The 18,492-nt window shown below is 53.4% G+C and overlaps 11 protein-coding genes across 11 annotated transcripts; 5 read left to right on the forward strand and 6 right to left on the reverse strand.

Annotated features, from left to right (window-relative positions):
- Positions 1 to 469: 469 nt before the first annotated feature.
- Positions 470 to 1,026, reverse strand: PG986_008868 (uncharacterized protein; the record flags this gene model as incomplete). The annotated part of the gene is made up of 2 exons (XM_066845090.1): positions 470 to 854; positions 884 to 1,026. The coding sequence occupies 2 exons, from the start codon at positions 1,024 to 1,026 to the stop codon at positions 470 to 472; spliced, it is 528 nt and encodes a 175-aa protein (XP_066697488.1).
- Positions 1,027 to 1,048: 22 nt separating this feature from the next.
- On the reverse strand, positions 1,049 to 1,712 carry PG986_008869 (uncharacterized protein; the record flags this gene model as incomplete). The annotated part of the gene is made up of 2 exons (XM_066845091.1): positions 1,049 to 1,348; positions 1,413 to 1,712. The coding sequence occupies 2 exons, from the start codon at positions 1,710 to 1,712 to the stop codon at positions 1,049 to 1,051; spliced, it is 600 nt and encodes a 199-aa protein (XP_066697489.1).
- A 621-nt stretch (positions 1,713 to 2,333) lies between these two features.
- Positions 2,334 to 3,297, reverse strand: PG986_008870 (uncharacterized protein; the record flags this gene model as incomplete). The annotated part of the gene is made up of 3 exons (XM_066845092.1): positions 2,334 to 2,585; positions 2,676 to 2,886; positions 3,071 to 3,297. 3 exons carry the CDS (start codon positions 3,295 to 3,297, stop codon positions 2,334 to 2,336), a joined length of 690 nt encoding a protein of 229 aa, XP_066697490.1.
- Positions 3,298 to 3,965: 668 nt separating this feature from the next.
- PG986_008871 (uncharacterized protein) lies at positions 3,966 to 4,325 on the reverse strand (the record flags this gene model as incomplete). The annotated part of the gene is made up of 2 exons (XM_066845093.1): positions 3,966 to 4,165; positions 4,253 to 4,325. The coding sequence occupies 2 exons, from the start codon at positions 4,323 to 4,325 to the stop codon at positions 3,966 to 3,968; spliced, it is 273 nt and encodes a 90-aa protein (XP_066697491.1).
- Positions 4,326 to 6,109: 1,784 nt separating this feature from the next.
- Positions 6,110 to 7,720, forward strand: PG986_008872 (uncharacterized protein; the record flags this gene model as incomplete). The annotated part of the gene is made up of 2 exons (XM_066845094.1): positions 6,110 to 6,406; positions 6,599 to 7,720. 2 exons carry the CDS (start codon positions 6,110 to 6,112, stop codon positions 7,718 to 7,720), a joined length of 1,419 nt encoding a protein of 472 aa, XP_066697492.1.
- Positions 7,721 to 8,681: 961 nt separating this feature from the next.
- PG986_008873 (putative mitochondrial phosphate transport protein MIR1) lies at positions 8,682 to 10,304 on the forward strand (the record flags this gene model as incomplete). Its single annotated transcript, XM_066845095.1, has 4 exons — positions 8,682 to 8,694; positions 9,100 to 9,280; positions 9,440 to 9,859; positions 9,920 to 10,304. The coding sequence occupies 4 exons, from the start codon at positions 8,682 to 8,684 to the stop codon at positions 10,302 to 10,304; spliced, it is 999 nt and encodes a 332-aa protein (XP_066697493.1).
- Positions 10,305 to 11,445: 1,141 nt separating this feature from the next.
- On the forward strand, positions 11,446 to 12,016 carry PG986_008874 (uncharacterized protein; the record flags this gene model as incomplete). The annotated part of the gene is made up of 2 exons (XM_066845096.1): positions 11,446 to 11,598; positions 11,687 to 12,016. The coding sequence occupies 2 exons, from the start codon at positions 11,446 to 11,448 to the stop codon at positions 12,014 to 12,016; spliced, it is 483 nt and encodes a 160-aa protein (XP_066697494.1).
- Positions 12,017 to 12,757: 741 nt separating this feature from the next.
- PG986_008875 (uncharacterized protein) lies at positions 12,758 to 13,644 on the forward strand (the record flags this gene model as incomplete). Its single annotated transcript, XM_066845097.1, has 3 exons — positions 12,758 to 12,989; positions 13,057 to 13,259; positions 13,342 to 13,644. The coding sequence occupies 3 exons, from the start codon at positions 12,758 to 12,760 to the stop codon at positions 13,642 to 13,644; spliced, it is 738 nt and encodes a 245-aa protein (XP_066697495.1).
- A 483-nt stretch (positions 13,645 to 14,127) lies between these two features.
- On the reverse strand, positions 14,128 to 14,862 carry PG986_008876 (uncharacterized protein; the record flags this gene model as incomplete). Its single annotated transcript, XM_066845098.1, has 3 exons — positions 14,128 to 14,219; positions 14,345 to 14,544; positions 14,663 to 14,862. The coding sequence occupies 3 exons, from the start codon at positions 14,860 to 14,862 to the stop codon at positions 14,128 to 14,130; spliced, it is 492 nt and encodes a 163-aa protein (XP_066697496.1).
- A 465-nt stretch (positions 14,863 to 15,327) lies between these two features.
- PG986_008877 (uncharacterized protein) lies at positions 15,328 to 15,763 on the reverse strand (the record flags this gene model as incomplete). Its single annotated transcript, XM_066845099.1, has 2 exons — positions 15,328 to 15,483; positions 15,548 to 15,763. The coding sequence occupies 2 exons, from the start codon at positions 15,761 to 15,763 to the stop codon at positions 15,328 to 15,330; spliced, it is 372 nt and encodes a 123-aa protein (XP_066697497.1).
- A 774-nt stretch (positions 15,764 to 16,537) lies between these two features.
- PG986_008878 (esterase family protein) lies at positions 16,538 to 18,308 on the forward strand (the record flags this gene model as incomplete). Its single annotated transcript, XM_066845100.1, has 3 exons — positions 16,538 to 16,553; positions 16,642 to 17,043; positions 17,104 to 18,308. 3 exons carry the CDS (start codon positions 16,538 to 16,540, stop codon positions 18,306 to 18,308), a joined length of 1,623 nt encoding a protein of 540 aa, XP_066697498.1.
- Positions 18,309 to 18,492: the final 184 nt, after the last annotated feature.

Genomic DNA, 18,492 nt, shown 5'->3' on the forward strand with positions numbered 1-18,492 from the left:
CCTTTGGGAAAGCCGGCTTTGCGCTTTCTTTATTACATGCTGACCTGATACCGGGCAAATCACTCAAACAAAGTCAATGTTGATACTTTACTTTCTGCCAAAGGAAAACCTTGGACCTTCGTTCCCATCCGAAGCGCCATGTTCCCAGTAGACACGATCAGTGCATTTAGGCGTTCAGGTGGTAGTACATGACCCATTTTGATTAAAGCAGCTATGGGGCATGTGCATATTTCGTCTACTCAAAAGCAATACCCAAGTTACGAAACTGATTCATAACTGTTCCCCCAAAGACTTGCAGGATGTAGGCGCATCTGTCCATCATACACTCATATGCTTCCCAGCTCCATACGCCCCCCATCTAGACATCGGGAGAGCAGAAAATTCGTAACATCCCACTCCTAACTAAGCCCGTATCCAAAGCCCTGATGGGTAGTCATCATATCCGTACTTGATAACAACCGCCTCCTACCTACCAATACTGAAAAAGCGGACCACTGAACCGCAGTCCAGTATCAGGGTCCCTGTTCGCCTCGTGAACTCTCCTCGCGAGGTGTTCCCGCGTCCGCCAGTAGGGCCAATGGTGCTTCGCAAACATCCGCAGCGGCGGAACGGCACAGTCGACCCCGCGGCCTCGCCGGGAAACCACCCGCAACTGGTATCGGGGGTCGAAATTCTTGTCGCGCTTCCGGTAGTAGCGCTCCGGGAACTGTGCTTCTTCTATGTCTTGGTGCTGCAGACCGAGGATGCGGCGGCGCAGGCTGCTGAACTTGGAGACACCTTCTTCAACTCGTGGCCCCTGGGAAATGTCGACGGTCGATCCCGAGTCGGCCCCGTCGCGTTCGAGCAGGACCTCCCTGAAGGCCGCAGGCAAGGGTCGTCGCACGTGGCCCTGCAGGCCGTGTCGGTACTCGAAATGCTCGTCCTCCTTTTCAGACCAGGAGGGCGCGCGCGCCCCAGTAGGCCCGAGCCGGGGAAGTAGACCGTCAGCTTCTTCCAGCCGAAGCTGCGGTCGAGCAGCAGCTCCATGGCCTGGTACTCCCATGCACTGCTACCCGAGCCATCTGCGACGACCTCGAGCTCCTCGAGGTGCGAGGCCCGGCAGCGTCCGCAGGAACTCGTGGACCATGGCGTCAGCGGAGGGGCTTCGGGTCGATCGGACCGCGAGCATCATGCCCATGAGGCCGTGGACCCGGACATGGTGGACACAGCTGAGGGGTTCGGGCACGTTGAGCAGCTTCTCGAGCATGATGGCGGGCGACTGGAAACAGAGCAGGATGTGGCTCAGCCAGGAGTGGCCAATCTCGTTGCGGATGCGGCTGCAGCACGTGAGCAGGGCGAGGGCGTGATGCTTTCGTTTTTTTCTTCACAGGAACTTTGCCAAAAATGTCCCTGTAAATGTATTCGAACCACACCCGGGTGGCGGCGAAGATCTCGGCATAGATCTGGTCGCGGATCTCCTGGGGGAGCTTGAAAAGGATACAGCCAGACTGTGGATTGGGGTGAACAGACGCAAGCAGCTCATCCTCTGCGTTATCCTTGCGAGCTTTCTTGAAGGTGCCCTTCACTGCTTTCACCGTCAGGCTTTTCGGCACTGTCTCTGTGATGCTAATGTACGCCTCCTTCAAGGCCTCAGTCGAAGCCTCCGTAACCTTGCGCCTCAGCTGGGCCGACTTGCTCAGTGGCCTCGTTATAATGTATCCCGTGTTCCGCATGTTGCTCGTACAGCTGCTAAGCTTTAGCGTTTAGTCAGTTAATTGTCACTCAGGCGAAATATACACTGTAAATATTGGACTTACCAGCGGGCATAGAGGATTGATTCCTTAATTGGACGGGAGCTTTGCGAGCGACAAACGTGAGCCAGGAGTTCGGCTGGATAGTTGATAAAAAGGGAATCTGTACGTGAGACCATCTAGGTCTGACGCGAAGTAGTTGTCTGTTCGTAAACTCGAGGGGAGAGGAAGTCTGGATTGCGAAAGTGAAAAGTGAGATGAGAAAAGCGTGCGAAAGCAATCGCTTGCTGAATACAGCAGATACCGTGGTGTCTACACTCACTTTACGGGGGTTCACTACCAGTCGCGAGCTGGCTAGGTGACCACCCGCTTTACATGCGATCAGTAGAAAGTAGAATAGTCTTTGGCCATTTCGCAATCTCTGGGTACTTAAAAGCGCGTCTTTGGGACAATAACTGAGACATTCAGTAGACTCCCGCCTGACATGGGTTGAATGAATGAAAACAACAGTTGGGTACTTAACAAACGACTACGCTGTAAACACCAAGCCCGATCTTCCCATGAACTCCCCCATAAGACACACAAGTTCCCCTACCTGATCAATCAGGAGCCCAATCTCACCAGGTCGTCATTCTGCAGTGGCTCTTTCTCGAACCCGTTCACGACCTGCCTCAGCATCGCCGCTGCTACCTGCGAGATCTTGACGCTTCCCGCCAGGCCCGTCACCTTCAGACCCGTCGACAGCAGGGAATCCTTCCAGCCCCCGCTCGTGATCAGGCCGGGCTTGGCGACGCAGGCCTCGATCTCCCCCGGGTGCGCCTTGGCGAAGTCGAGAACCTTGACTTCTCCTTGTCCCTATTTCGACATGATACAGTATTTGTCAGTTTACTCTGCCACTGCAAGCTACCCATCCATTCCAGAAAGTACGAGGACCAAAAGACTTACCCGCATCTGCGTGTACTCTGGCATGAACCATCCGGGCTTCTGGTTCGAATCCCGGGGCGCCGCCGTGCCACTCATGTACATGAAGCGGAAGGGCTTCGCGGGCCCGGCCTCGTACATGGCCTGCATCCCGGCCATGGTGAAGTCTTGGCAGATGCGCTTCACCTCGGCGAACTCCATCGACTTGGACTTGCTCGGCGTGACGGCCACGGTCCTGCATATCACACACACATGGATTAGTAGCTGCCAATCCAGGACTTGCCTGGTTTTGGCTTCAAGGGGACAACTTCTATGTGGTTTTGCTTGTGGTCGCCGCCGGGAGCGGTAGCGATGACGACAACCTGGAGAAGTTGGGGTTTTGGGGTTTGGGGAACGGCGTGGAGTGGAGACCAACTCACCAGATGCAGGCGCCGGCGCCGGCAAACTCCTTCTTGACGTCGTCCGGGTACTGGTCGTAGTCCTGGACGATGACGCTCTTGAGCTTGCTGGACGTCGCCTCGGGCCCCTCGAGCTGCACCGGTTTCCGCGCGACGGCGACGATGGATGTGATCTCGGGCATGCGCAGCGCCTGGCGCAGGACCTCGCTGCCTACGAAGCCCGTCGCACCCGTGATGATGAGCCTCATTCTTTCTGTGTTCTTGTGGTGTCGGTTGTGTTTAATCGGCAATATGATGGTCACTCTATGCTTCTCTTTTTCTGGAGAGTAACCAATAATACTTCTATTTCTTGCGGGAACAACAAGTTGGCGTGGAACGTTGGATTAAGGTACAGAAAGTAAGCATTGCAGGCAAGTGCAGTGGTATATGAACACACGGGGTTTGCGGGGTGTATTTGGTGGTTAACACCGGCAGGGAGGAGGGACAGCTAGCTTGCTTCGCTGGGTTGGGCCGCAGCCTACAACCAACCAACCAATCTTCCCGCCAGCCCGAAGGGTAAAATGAAAGCATGAAGGGCACACACCTCATTTAGGCATTTGTCTACCAAACCCACGATGACGCTGACGATGAACCGTGTCCCGTGTGTTTATACCCGTCATAGTCATAACTTATCACGTGGGGACAAACCGTTGTCATGTTTGCATGTCGTTATCATTGCCATCATATCTATAAGTGATGTGCTGGCTGGCTGGCGGGCTGGCCACAGCGCCGCCGTTTCAGAGCAGATGCGAGCCCAGCATGAACCGCACAGCGCAGCGTTGTCCACGTCACAAATCGCCCGCTAATAATATCAACTTTCGTCCTATCGTACATCCATTCATTATTAAACGTGGTCTTCTTCCCACTTAACACCGCTTTATGTCATGGTGTTGCCGTTCATCTCGCTGTTGCGCTCCTCGCTGACGGGCACGTCCTTGAGACCCTTCTCGCCCGGCACGTTGGTCGCGTTGGTGTCCATGCCGCTCTTGACGATGCCCGAGTCGGATGCGACGGGGGCCTCGCCCGGGGCCGGTGCGTCCTTGTGTGCGGGTGCGTTGTCGGCTCCGAGTCCCTTGGCTATATTGCAATGGGTCGGGTTAGTGAATTATCCCAGTTGCTCGTTAGAATCATTGATTCCTGGTTGTTGTGGTCTTTTGGGCATACCTTCAGCTTGCTTCTTCAGGAAGGTGTCGCTAGCGGGAACGTTGGTGGAGCCGGGTGTCTTGGTGGGAGCCATTGTGTCTGTCTGGTTTGGTTCTGTAGAAAGTAGACTTGGTCGCGATTGAATGTTTGGTGTTTGTATGTTGCGAGTGCAGAGTAGATAGTTTGTGGTTTGATTGAAGAAGTTGTTGAAGCTGTCTTTGCCTGTAACGCAGTTGCTTCTTATCCTGTTGACAACATGCGTGCTGTTGCTTTACGTCACTCTGGCAAGGAGAGCTTCTCTCTGGTAACCTTACAGTAGATCTTTGACATCACTGTGGGGGGCTTGCGCTATAACACCTGGCGCGCCGTTGCAGATACAAGCAAACATCTCGATTTGTCCACCTCTTTCAGATCCGATATAATAGATGATCAACAATAATAGTTAGATATATGAACCATACTCTTGAGTTCCAAGGTCTAATAGAATCCGTTTCCATAGTATTCCAGCCAAGGCAGATAATATGTTTTCATCGCGAGGGTGAGACTCGCATGGAAATGTCCAACGAGTAAACGATTGACACCGGCTGGAGGAACCGACGTTAATCTCGCTCAGGGCAAGTTGTCCTGGGCGTACCAAGTTGGTTTTGGGCACAAGCGACACGTCCAAAAAGTAAGGAAATCGATTCGTCTGTCCATCTAGAATGCATTCAACCTGTTACTTCTCTACAGATCTGCATGTTTGAAGTAAGATAACACCACCATGTTGGCTGGCTGGATTGCAGCAGGCTCCAGGATGCAACACCCAGATCCTGCCGCCACCCGCAACAGCCCCCAACTTTCGTTATATGTACTTGCACGTTGCAGCATACCATCCGGTGGCTAGGTGGTAAGCTGACACTGCCTTTATCTACCCAGGCCGAACACAGTACGCAGTGGAGCAGTGCGTTCATTTGCTTTTTTTTGAGGAGCTCACCAGCTTGCTCCCAACTTGCTTGCTTCTTCTTGGGAGCCATTACAGATAGATTGAAATGCGACAAAGGGCTGAATGTCGCGGGTTGGTAGGAAGAGTCTGACATGTGTGCCGTACGTTCCGTGGAGTAGTACAAACATCGATGATCAAAAGCCACACCCAGCTATTACCTAGCATCCTGCAAGTTGCCGGTGCCGGTGCCGATCATGAGCAGGCTACAAGGCTGAGCATTTCGATGCCATGCTTAGTTGTTGTCATGGGCTGGGGGGGGCTAAGGTGTCTCTACATTCCCAAACGCTCATGGCAAATGCCCCGAAAGAGGCCACCACGGCATACTGCATAGGTACCGAACCGTACAAGTACACTCATGGAAAATAATGACAGAACTACGCCAGTCAGGAAGCCTATATCCATTATGAAACAAAAGTAAACACGTTGAAAGAAACTTGATCGTCCTCCACCATTTCTGACAGCGTTAGCGCTTACCGGATGCTACGATTACTGGGGGTGCCGCCCCATAATATACGCAAATAGCACCTGGCGCCTGCCCGTCTTTGTTCATCGCTCCTTTTTCGCGGCTCGGCGATGTCAGCACCAACAGCATTGCTCATTTGAAGAATCCTCGTTGGTGGCTTTCTGTGCCAAGAAGACCTAAAAATGGATAAATCCCCCAAATGAGGCATGGAGTTGTGCGTCTGTAATCAAATTCCTCTGTCATGTCACCCACCAGAGCCGTAATGCCAAGGGTACTGCGCCGCAGCTGGAGGACCAGGCAGACATTTAACAGTCCTGAGGTCCGTTCCGCACAAGAGCCCGGATCTTCAGGATGGTTCAGTTTCGAATAGCCTGGCTGAAAACGCAATGTCCTGTATCCGGTGGCACGGAACAGAGATGTGCACAACGACCAAATGGTATTGATTGCTGGACTCCCTCGGTTAGGACGCTTCTGTGGTCTTGGTGTCCCGCGCAGACGCTCCTCTCGGGTTTACATCTTCTTCGCACTCGTCGCCTGTGCCTTGTTGCTCTCCCTGAGCTGGGACGCAAGTTCCTTCCCCTCTGTCACATGGGGCTTACTGGAGCCTTGCGCCGGGCGGGAACACGCAGACTGCTTCCATGCACTTTACCCACGCCGTTTACCAGCCATATCTCGTCACCAGAGCAGTGAGGATGTCGGTGAAGACGACGACAACGACACAGTTAAACCGGTATTTTCTCCGAGGCTGAAACAAGTTATAGCACCCGATGGCGCGGCCCCGAATCACTTCAATAAGCGGCTCTTTCATTCTCTGTGGAGACGATTTTGGATCCAAGTATCACGATCCCTCGACCGGACCGGTCTGACCTGGCGATGGAGGTATTCCAGAGACGCACATGATCGCACACTCTCTCGGCATCAGTGCAGAAAGGCGTTTCCCGGACTATTCGACGAGCTGCTCCGTTCAAAGCAGCAGTATGAGAAATACCATACCAACTTGGACGATCTCGAGGACATCGAAATCCAAGATGGTTGTGTAAGAGTCGCCGTACTTGATGGACGGGTAGGTCAACCCATCTGCTCCTGGGTCAAAGGAACACAAGTACTCACAAGTTCAATCGACCTGAAGCTGCGTGTTATAAAGTCAAATCTGTTAGCGGAGAAGTCCCGTGTGTCTGCCGTTGCCACACTTCAGTCCATACAGCAAGCCATCATTGACGCCCCCAAACAAGACATCCCGAACATCGAATTTGTACTCGACGTCCGCGGCCAAGTAGCAGATGTTACCAAACCGGTGTGGGTTCTGGATAGGAGGGAGCAAGACAATAAGGTCTGGCTGACGCCGTTTATCGGATCCTTGGAGGCTTCGAACACTAGCTCCTCGGGGCGACAAATGAAGCGGGACGATAGTCAGGCGAAATACACCTTCAAGTCGCTGGCCCAGATAGCCTCCGAGATGGATAGCCAGGAATCGCAGGACTTATTGAGGAGGAATGGCAAGCGAGGCGAGACTAAGGATGCGGGTGACACAGATGATTGGGGTGCGTTCCTCTTGACCAGCAGTCCCCCTCGACCCGGCACGACTGCGCCTGACGTCTGCCGCCACAAGATCCTTCTTCACCATGATTCGCAGTCCACATTCAACAGACTCGACTCACTGCTCTGCGCATCCGTCAACGTGGTGAAGAGACCCCAGTGGATCCACCTCTACCACGGTCTGATGTACTCGAAGCCCATGAACGGGTCTCGAAGCTCGCTGCCAGATATTCAGAATGTCATGTTGGTCGATAAATCCGGGCCGGACTTGGAGGAGGGCACGCCGGGCTTCCTTCGAAATACCGAAGTCGCCAGAGCGATGGCTTCAAACGCTGTCGAGACGTTCCGCCATCGATACCTCACCGAGGCCTCCACAGCTTGCTACTGGAGGGAGTTGATCCACACGTACAGTGAAGTCACCTACTCGCCTGAAGTCTACGACGAGACAGGCTCGCGCAGGGGAGTCCCCTTAGAAAACTTCTTGCAACCTGTTATGGTCGATGCATAGCTTTGGTCTTCGTCAATTGACAAGCCATGCCAGAAGATCCAATGGGATTGGATGTGAAATCCTATGTTAGATATCAAAGCCAAAATAGATGAACATATCCTCGCCGTATCAAGCAATTGTATTGAAGCCGTGCTGGTGTTCGATGATGGCGCAAAGACCCCACATTTGAACCGACTGTGAGGGACATAAAGCAAGTCTGCTCTTGCCTCACTGTTTGTGGCCAGAACCGAGAGATTTGAAGTTGGGACCAGAGGAACCATACCATATCGAATTTCGATGTTGCTGTTTTTCAGGTTATATAGATGTCCGTATGCAATGCCCAGCGCTGGTTGAGACGTAAAATAATGATGGCCTGTACTTTTGGCATGTGAGAGTGTTCTGCGCGGTAACTTCCGTCATTCGAGCAAAGTGACGTCGAGTCGACCCCTCGCTGAATACTCAATTGGATAATTCACATCACCCATGTGCAGAATTGGATTGGGGGAGATCTAGAGACGCGCAATGGCATAGCAGGAACCGCATACATTGATAGACTGTCAGGTAATGGGAAACCGCGAGCCTCCTTATCTCAAACCTGCAAACTCAATCTTATCAGTCGCTTGAAGGCTTCACTTTCCCTTGCCAATCACGGTTGACACAACTACGGCAACGTGGTGGGTTCCTCGACGCTGACTCGCGCTAAGGACAGGCTAGCTGCTACGTAGTGAGGTAATTGGTGGGTCTTTCAACTGGTCGGGCTGTCTCGGAGTTAAGGCGTCCGCCCAGGGAGAAACTGAGGCATTATGAGAGTTTTTGCTGGTTGGCATTACGGCTGAAGTCGATGCTGCTACCAGACGAGACATGTCAGGGGCAATGCTTAATGGGCAAGGTACTTCGTGTTCTGTTGCTCTGCAGATGCAATGCAGCACCTTACCTAAGCTAAAGAGTTGATAATCACAGGTGTCCTGAAGCCAATGGAGCAATGGAGCGATGGAGTGCGCTGGGCTTGAAAATGCAATTGACTTTCAGAATCTTGATTCGGTTGGCCGGAATTGGCGGCCGATGGTTGGTGGATGGGCAGGGCAAGTGGAGCGCCCCCAGCCGCTTGGACTGCTAGCAGGAGAGTTTTCCGTATTAGCCCGAGGGAAAAATTGTGTCGGGACGGTACCCAGTACCCAGTACCTTGTGCCTTGCTCCAGCCGACAGATAATTTATCTGAAAGGGCCACACACCTGCTGCCAGTCTGATCTTCAATTTCTTCCATCATCCTCCCTAAAAGCCTCACCTCCAGTCGCTTGCCCTTTTGCGCATCCTCTTGAACGACCTCCTTCCGTCGTCGTTGAGTCTCTCTCTCTCTCTCCACTCAATCACTTAATTTTTATTCTTTTGCCTGTCCGCAGCACATCACAATGGCCTCGACCGCTCCCCCTCCACCGGCTCGACCAAGCTCGATGCCGTCGTCGAGAAGGCCAAGGCCAACGCTCCCGGCGAGTTGACCGGCCTCCAGCTCTACTCCAGATTCGCCCTGGCCGGCGCTGTCTGCTGTTCCGTCACCCACGGTGGTCTTACCCCCGTTGATGTGTATGTCTCACCTCGTTCTTTGTTTTTGGCGCAGATTATGGCCATGTAGTCCTCATGGTCGCGGCTCTTGCAAACCCGCCCGCCATTGAACCAATTGGGCCATGTATCCTATTGCGCGCAACACGGATTTTGACAATGGCTGACTCCTCTCCCTGACAGCGTCAAGACCCGTATCCAGCTCGACCCCCAGACCTACAACCGCGGTATGATCGGTGGTTTCCGCCAGGTCATCTCCAAGGAGGGTGCCGGTGCTCTGCTGACGGGTGCCGGTCCCACCTTTGCCGGTTACTTCCTCCAGGGTGCCTTCAAGTTCGGAGGTTACGAGTTCTTCAAGCAGCAGTCCATCAACGCCATCGGCTACGAGGCTGCTTCCAAGAACCGCACTCTCGTTTACCTCGCCTCCGCTGGCTGCGCCGAGTTCTTCGCTGATATCGCCCTCTGCCCTCTTGAGGCTACCCGTATTCGTCTCGTGTCCGACCCCACTTACGCCAACGGCCTCATTGGTGGTTTCTCCAAGATGCTGAAGAACGAGGGTGTCGGTGCTTTCTACGCCGGTTTCGGCCCCATTCTGTTCAAGCAGTGAGTACTCGCCAATCTTGAAATTTCAGCTGAGAACCTATTACTAATGCGATGCCCCAGGATCCCTTACACCATGTCCAAGTTCGTCGTCTTCGAGAAGGTCTCTGAGTTCGTCTTCAGCGTCTGGCCCAAGAACACCCTCTCCGACAGCATGCAGACCGTTGCCAACCTGGGCTCCGGTCTGATGGCCGGTTTCGCCGCTGCCCTTATCTCTCAGCCCGCCGATACCATGCTTTCCAAGATCAACAAGACCAAGGGCCTGCCCGGTGAGAGCACCACCAGCCGCCTGATCAAGATCGCCCAGGAGCTCGGTCTCAAGGGCTCTTTCTCCGGTATCGGTGCCCGTCTTGTTATGGTCGGTACCCTGACTGCCGGTCAGTTCGCCATCTACGGTGACCTGAAGAAGGCTCTTGGTGCCACTGGCGGTGTTGAGATCGCCAAATAAGCGACCAATTCTGGAGATGGGTGCAGATGGTGATTCACGATCCTGGTGGAGGACTTAATGACAAGGAAAAAGGTGGACTCCGGCGCATGGGCCGGGAAGGGCGATCCAAGGGACCGCTCGGCAATTGCAGCATAGATCCGCACAGCCAGCTGCTTTTTCTCGTTTGTGTTTTCATCGCATTTAGACTGGGCGGTACCGGACTGGAATTTTGCCTTGAGGGGTACTCAAAGATTCTTGGACAACATTCCGAGGATTCCAGCCGACGTCCAAAGAGGAGTCTGTATAGATGCTGGAGTGTCACCAGGCATAGAGTTTAGACTCAAACAGGACCATCTAGAGACAGATAAAGACCCCCAACACTTCCCTCGTGGAGGTTGTACAATACATCTGGTTTTTTTTCCGCACTTAAAACACCATTGTCTTCTTCCCTCTTGTGTTCAATTCATCACGCACCTGTAAAACTCCTTTACGCGATGGATAATGGCATTACATCATAATCGTATGTTTCTATTGAATTGTGACGAACTTGTCGGCAGCTCGTCGGTGGCATGGGAAGTCGTCCCATCCCCGGATTGACCCCCACGGCCTCATTGACATGTATCCACCTGTTAGTCGGGCTGAAGCAAAACTTTAATAGTAGTATGAGCCTGTTTCGCTCCTATCGCACGATCCAAATTCCCCGTACATTTAGATCCAGCTTACCTTTAACCACCAGAGAAATGGCCGGCCGACCCCTTTTCGACCCGAAGAGACAGATGGCCGAACGAAGGCATACTTGTGATCGGCAGATTCAAGATGGCAACGAGTTGGTTGCATATGTATGTCGGTGGTGTTGTTATGTCCCAACCATAAGGGGGGCCTGTACCTATCACAACTCAAGCTGCCATCCCTTGCCTTAGCTACCCGCTCTATCGGGATTCAACGACTCCCCTTTTATGTTGTCTGGAGGCTCTTGAAATTTACACATGTATCTGTTTCTGTTCTCATTCTTTCACCAGTCTCCTTTTCCCCTATTACATCCCACCCAAAGCACCCATTTCCCTTTAGCCTTGAGATATCTCGGTATCTTGGCCGCATCACACCTGACTGCCTTTTTGAATTCTGGCACACGCCCTACCCTCGCCGACGGCATTCTCTCACCATGGCTAAGCCAGAACGCGTGCTTCGTCTTGCGGGGTCCTACCGACGCAGGCAAGGAATCTCCGAAGAAGAATTCTATGACTACCTCTCCCACCGCCACGGAGTCGAGTGCGCCAAGATCCACGAGAAATACGGGATATTGAAGTATCAAATGGTGTGTAACATCTGAACTCACAGCGAAAGGAAGATGTGCGGTATACCTTGCAATTATACAAATGCTAAACCATCATATCATCCGCCAGGCCTTCAGCACCACCTCCACCCGTGCCCTGGCCGAGAGCATGAAGCTCCCGTACCCCGTCAGCAGCCACGACCTGGAGATCGAGTACTACTTCCGCGACGTGGCGTCGCTGCTGGCCGTGTCGGCCGACGCGGATTTTAGGGCGCTGCACGTCGAGTGCGAGCCGTACGTGGACCTCGCGGCGGCGGCCGTCACGCTCACGTGGATCGAGGTCTACCTCGAGGACGGGAGGCTGGTGAATGTGGATCAGGAGGGGAAGAACGCGCAGCTTTCGTTTGGGGAACTGGCGGATGTTGGGCTAGCGGAGGGGCCGGTGGCTAAGTACTATTGAGGCCGGTGCTGGGGGAGCTCTGTTGAGGAGGCTCGGTTGGAACAGGGGCAGGGGCGATCTTGAAATGCATGTACCCAATCAAGGTTAAGTACAGACCACATGCAGATGGACGGACTCTTTTCCATTCTTGGCGACTTCGAAATAGTTGACTCTCTGGGCCGTAATGCAAGTCGTGAATCGCGCCAATGGAGTCTGGTAGTCGCCTGCAGAAGCTGTTACCGCACTGGTCACTCACCAACATGTCACGCTGGTGACCGGGTTGCGGAGCTCAGAGAGTTCTCCGGATGGGGAAAAGGAGGGAAGACGTCGTGAGTCTTCGGCATGTATCATTTCAAAACCAGGCCCAAACCCCGCGCATGATATCTCCTCGTCGAATTGTACCAATCACAGGCTGGATAATTAGCCTCCCTATATTGTATGTCTTCAATCAACACATCGTCGTGAGTAGTGAGGCTGGGGTTGAGACTTCCTCAATTGAGTATACCCGGAAAGTGGCTCGTCTAAATAACCACTTTACCCGGTACTCGGGGGAGGGCCGTCCTGCTCCCAGGCCTGCTTTACGGCCGGCATATGTTCTCCAAGTGCCGAGAGATGTACGTATCTTATTGCGGATGCACACCTATAATACCAAGGTCAAGTCGGCATGACCGACAAGAGCTCCAAAGGTGCGGAGATCTTTGCGGCGCAGCAGACTGCTCACTTGAACACAGTTCCTCTCCACCCAACAAGAAGATTGTCATGATGGTGTCTCTCAAGCTTCTATCCCTAGCTGCACTGGTGGGCGCCGCGGTGGCTCAGAACACCACGGCCCTGCGGTACATGCCCTTCGGCGACTCGATCACGGAGATCACCTGCTGGCGCTCCAAGCTGTGGGACAAGCTGCAGGGAACCGACTACGCGGATACCAACTTCGTCGGATCGGGGAGGAACGAGAACAACTGCCGCAACACCAGGTACGACCGCGACAATGAAGGTAGGTGCCACCAGATAGCAGCAGACACGCATCGGCACTTGACTAACTGAAACGGTATGGGCATTAGGTCACTCGGGATTCCTCGCCATCAACATCGCCAACAGCAAGCAGCTCGTGGGCTGGCTGCAGAGAAACCCGGCCGATGTCATCACGATGCACCTCGGCACCAACGACATCGTGCAGCAGAACAAGCCCGTAGGCCAGATCATCGCGGCCTTCACGACCTTGGTCCAGGTGATGCGGGACAGCAACCCGAAGATGAAGATAGTCGTACGTTTTCCTCCCCTATTTCTTACCCATCATCTCTCCTCCTACAGCATAACGAGGGCTAACGAAGAGGTCAACACCACAGGTCGCCCAGATCATCCCCATGGGCATGGGCAACTTCAACGCCAAGATCCAGGCCCTGAACCAGGCCATCACGCCCTGGGCGCAGGCGCAGAACACGACCGAGAGCCCCGTCTGGGTCGTGGACCAGTACACGGGCTACAGCGGCTCGGCCGACAACCGCGACGGCATCCACCCCAACGCCGGCGGCGACGACAAGATGGTTAACGTCTGGTACCCGGCCCTGCTCGGCGCGTTCCAGGCGGCGAAGGCCGACCAGGTCGCGGCGGCGGCGGCAGAGAGGCGGGTGATGCCGTTCATGGCTTGAGAATGGGAGGCGGAGGCGGCGTAGTTTGGGAAGGGGTTCGTTCGTTTGCCTGAAGGGAAACATGGGAGAGGTTGATGAAGTGGTCCGACTTGACAATTACGGTTAGCATTAAAAGCTACTGCTGCAGAGCCCCTTACACAGCGTTCAACTGTCCACATTGTAGCCAAATAGTTAGCTGTTTGGAGCAAAAAGCAAGATACGGGCACTTGGTTGCGATATGCGACTAGTTTTCCAGTACGATCTTGCACTTGACTCATCTGTATAACTCTCAGGGTCGACCTAGATCGCGTCGCCAAGTCGTTGTTACTGAGGAACCGGCAGCAGCGGCAATGACCTCAGTACCAGGTGCTCCAATCTAGGGGAAACTATCTTCAGTGCAAGCAAAGCGCTATGTCCATGTAACAGAAAAGAAAGAACGCCAGCCACCAATTCTCCACCCACAACGGTCAGTCTGGTCACTTTCTTCGTTGCTCCGCCGCCAACTCAGTACGGCGAGTCGTCGTAGGAATCAGGGCACAGGAAGCCGGAACGGTTGTAGCATGTCAGAAATCCGATGTCAGCGCCGATGATCTCCCCTATACGCACCCGGGAGGATTTATTGATTAGTAATCCCTCATATAACTCTTTCCTTTCTATTCTTCAAGTGCGGCTCGGAAGCGTCTGGGGGACATGCGGTGGGATTAGGTAGAGAATGACTTACGGAAATCAGCAGAGTAAGTGCCGCCCGGCTCGCGTCCCAAAACGTTGCACGACATCCCGGTCGGTTTGCCGGCTTTCTGGTAGTTGCTGTCAGCGTAGTCAAACTTGCACCATTGGAGACGGTAGAAGTCGATGCCGCCGCCCAGGCGCTGGGGATGGTAGTTCTCGACGCCTTGCGCGTCGCGGCGCAAGGCGAAGCACCTGTTTGGTGATTGTCAGCCTGCCATGGTCAAAGCATCTGCGGCATGCCGAGCAACGAATCGAAGAGGAGGGAGGGTTTGGCTGTGTTAACGTACGGGCACATGAAGTGATAACTTACTGGTTCAGGTCCAGGTACGAACACTGGGTCTGCGTGGTGTTTCCATGCACGCCTAGGCAATCGGCCTTGAGGAAGATTCTCTTGTTTGACAGTTTGGAAAGAACCAGCTCAAAGTTGTTGCAGTAGTTCAGGTAACTGGCCGATACGAAAGCGGAGAAGACGAGGAGAAGAAGCAAGGGGACGAAGCTGCTGCGAGGCATTGTTGGCAACGTGTAGTCTCGGGCCGAGAAGAGTCTGCTGGATGGTTACCGAAACGCGCAATTGATGGATGGGTACGAGGAACTGTGTGGCTTTGTTCTGGGAGATGCAAACAGAAATATTCGTGGGGGGAGAGAGATTGATGGAAACAAAACCCGGGGTCACATGGACATTATATATATTGATGATGTTCCGACTTCATTGAATACAGATGGCGTGGCTTCCTGTCTAGTGAATAGATCCCGTGCCGCCACAAACACCATTAGACGACCAAGCCGCAGAAATGTACCATCTGAATTCCGTAACAGGAAATCTTGAAACTCCCACGTCCTTCTTTTTTGTTTAGAAGCCCAGAACGATGCCTTGGCCTTTTGGAATACCGGTTCAATTCTCTGTTACTCCGTCGTAATTAAATGCAGGAGTATCAGCAAAACTCCAACTAGGTTCCTGGCTAAACAAGACAGATTTCACTCCTCGCTGGGCCATGTGCAGTTACTCCAAGGGCCCGTACTATATCTCTTGTTCTTCTCCTCATCCTCCCACCTCATACAAACCTCAGCCGTGAGACAGTATATTCTCCTGCCGTCCTCTGTCTTTGCATCAAAAGTGAAACTGTAGACAGCCTATACTGCTGTCAGCTTCCCAACCACACAATCTAGCTCGTTGAAAAGATTAGAGGATGCTTACCGGCCACCAGAGGAACATGGACATAGCCAAGCCCACTGGGCTGACCATTGCGTAGCCTTTCTCGGGCGGACAGGCCGTGTTGTCCGTCCTCCCGCCGAGAGGCTGCTCGAGCGGATTGAGGCCGCAGAAGTCGTCCCGGTACGTCTCGCCCTGCCTGTCCTCGGGGTCCGTGCCATACGTCTCGCAGTACGAGCCGCAGTTCCCTGTGACGTCCATGGTAGCATTCGATGAGAATGTGTCTCGGAACTCCCTTCGATATGGACCTTGAACACATCATCGCTGTTTGTGACAGGGCGCATTAGCTGGATATGATCGATTTTGTTGGCCTAACAAACCCAACAGATGAGACAGCTGACATGTATACTGGCTGCCGTTCAATCGTAACAGATGATATCTGAAAGAGGTCGGTAGAGCGCGACTCGGGGCAAAACGTGAATGGAGTTCCGCCAGGGATGTTGGTCGTGGAGGTAAGTGTCTCTACCCTGTTGGATTGCTTTTGAGTACCAAACAGTGCCAGCGCCCTTGAAGCGTCCGCTGCAACTGGTAAAACGCATGTTGGCGAAATGAATCTACGACTCCGGTCTCTGGGGTTCGATGAGACCAGGTGGTGTTTAATGGGCACAAGCAGGGCAATGAGGACGATGTAGTTGAAAGTTGATTGTCGGCCGCTCCCGTGGAACTTTTTACCTGAAATACGCCTAAACATTAACTTACGGCCTGATGTGATTGGGTGAGATAAGCGGACTGGCGTATTACGGGGGTGTTTTGGGGGCCATTTACACGCAAGCGCCGGCGAAACTCTTGATAATATATATACGGAGCAATACATGACCTTCATTTAGGGACAGAAAAGTCAAGGTTATCCAGTCATCACGCATTGTTGTGCAGTTGAACGGTGGGACGATTGATTAGTTTGGATTTCACGTGATATTTCCGCTATAGGGAACAAATGTCTTACAGGATCATGCCGATGATATGGTGGACGTGACCATGTTCAATAAGCAAGGTCTGCCCAGCTGATAATGGGATTAAATCGATATCATGAACATCAAAACCTTCAACTTCTTGCAAACCCTTTCTTACACTGCTTAAAGAGACCATCCCCGATGGTGCTCCTATCCCGTTCGCCGGAAGCATGGCCATTATATCTCGCTCTTGGGTGAACGTTCTCACTGTATGCAGCCTTCTCTCAACTGCAGTTTCTTCAACGAATCAAGTTGAGACCATCAAACATCTGCTCGGATGGGACCCATTCGAGTGGACCGCGCTTGGAGACTCATACTCTTCGGGCGTCGGTGCCGATACTTACACGTCCAACTCCTACCGCTGTCTTCGGTACGACCATGCTTACCCTGTCCTGATGAACAGCGACGGGAGGCTCCCCAAAGGGTACCACCAGTTTAACAACGTTGTATGTTCGGGCGCCAGTAGCAAGGAGATCGAAGATTATCAACTCTACGACGAAAATACGTTCGCAGAGCCCAGTTTTCAGTACGGTAAGCCACGAGTATAACATTCTGCATGTTATTATAAGCCTGGAACTAATGAGTTTCTAGGCAAGCGCCCCAAGTTCGGAAGCCCAACCATGGCTACTCTCAGTATAGGAGGCAATGATATCGACTTTGCCGGCATCATCTTTAACTGCATATTGGAGACGCACATCTGGGGCGGCCCTCCGCCGCGCTCCTGCGAAGAGCAGAAGGAAATTACTTGGCGCCTTCTCCTCAACCCTGACCTGGCCGACAACATCTCCCGTACCATCAAAAAGGTAGTCGACAAGGGCCGTCAGGGCCCCATCGGCGACAAGTTCCGGCTCTATGTCACCGGCTTCCCGCAGTTCTTCAACGATGACACGACCGAGTGCGACTCCGTCACCTTTGCCCGCACGGCCAACCCCATCCCGGATGGAATGGACCACGTCAAGCTAACCCGGGAAGTGAGGAAGGACTACAACAATATGAGTGTAAAGCTGAACCAGGAAATCGAAAAAGCGGTCAAGATGCACGAGAGGGACGGGGTCAGGTGGATCCCGATCGACCCCGTGATGAAAGGCCACAGGTACTGCGAGCCCGGCGTCAAGGAGCCCGACCAGCACAACGACAAGCTCTGGCTCTTCCACTACCCGTACGACGAGCCCGACGATGATCGAGTGACGGAACATCTGGAGAAGGGCGCCTCCAGTGTCGCGCTGGGAAAGAGACAGACGTATGCCGATTACGAGAACCAGGTCTTCGATGCGCTCGAGCTGAGCGGCGACCTCATCCAGAAAACCGCCTTTGATTTCTTCTGGAGGGAGGTGGGTAATAGAATGAAGGTCTTTCATCCGCAGATACCTCTACACGAGAAGATCCGGGATCTGGTCCTCGACGCCTACGCCGAAGACCTCAAGGGCAAGGGCGGCGGGCCCTCTATGGGGCCACCCATTCCATACGAGAACGAATGCCCTGGAACCAGCGGCGATACGTGGATGATGTCGCGGGACCAAGCCGTCGGCAACGCCAAAGCCTTCTGCGGGCAGACGCAGAGCAAGGTCAAATACAACGAGGGGTCCGTCAACGAGCTAGAGCTATCGGGGACCAATGACGGCTCCGGCAAGAGCAGCCCCAAGGACGCGCCTGACTGCGAGGCCCGCTTCACCGACCGGTGCGACGGCGACGACAACACCGAGAGCCCGCACAACTACAAGTTCGGGTCGACGTTGACGACGGGAGACGATGGCAAGCATGTAATTGCTCAGGACTTTGATGATGGCCGGAACTAGGATGGCCGAGTGGTTGATGTGTATCAGCATTTCTAGGTGTTATCGAGGGGCATTTGCAAAGCTTTGGGTAATAAGTAGAGGAGTATCAGGATCTGTGGGAGTCTATACTGTCGGATCTACTTTTGGTTTCTCTGTGCATCTGGGAAGGTTTGGCATGGGGCGGTCTTCTCTCTGATTATATATA

This window comes from Apiospora aurea, assembly GCF_038362705.1.
Source record: "Apiospora aurea strain CBS 24483 chromosome Unknown utg000006l_segment0_segment0, whole genome shotgun sequence".
In the NCBI taxonomy this organism is placed as follows: domain Eukaryota; kingdom Fungi; phylum Ascomycota; class Sordariomycetes; order Amphisphaeriales; family Apiosporaceae; genus Apiospora; species Apiospora aurea.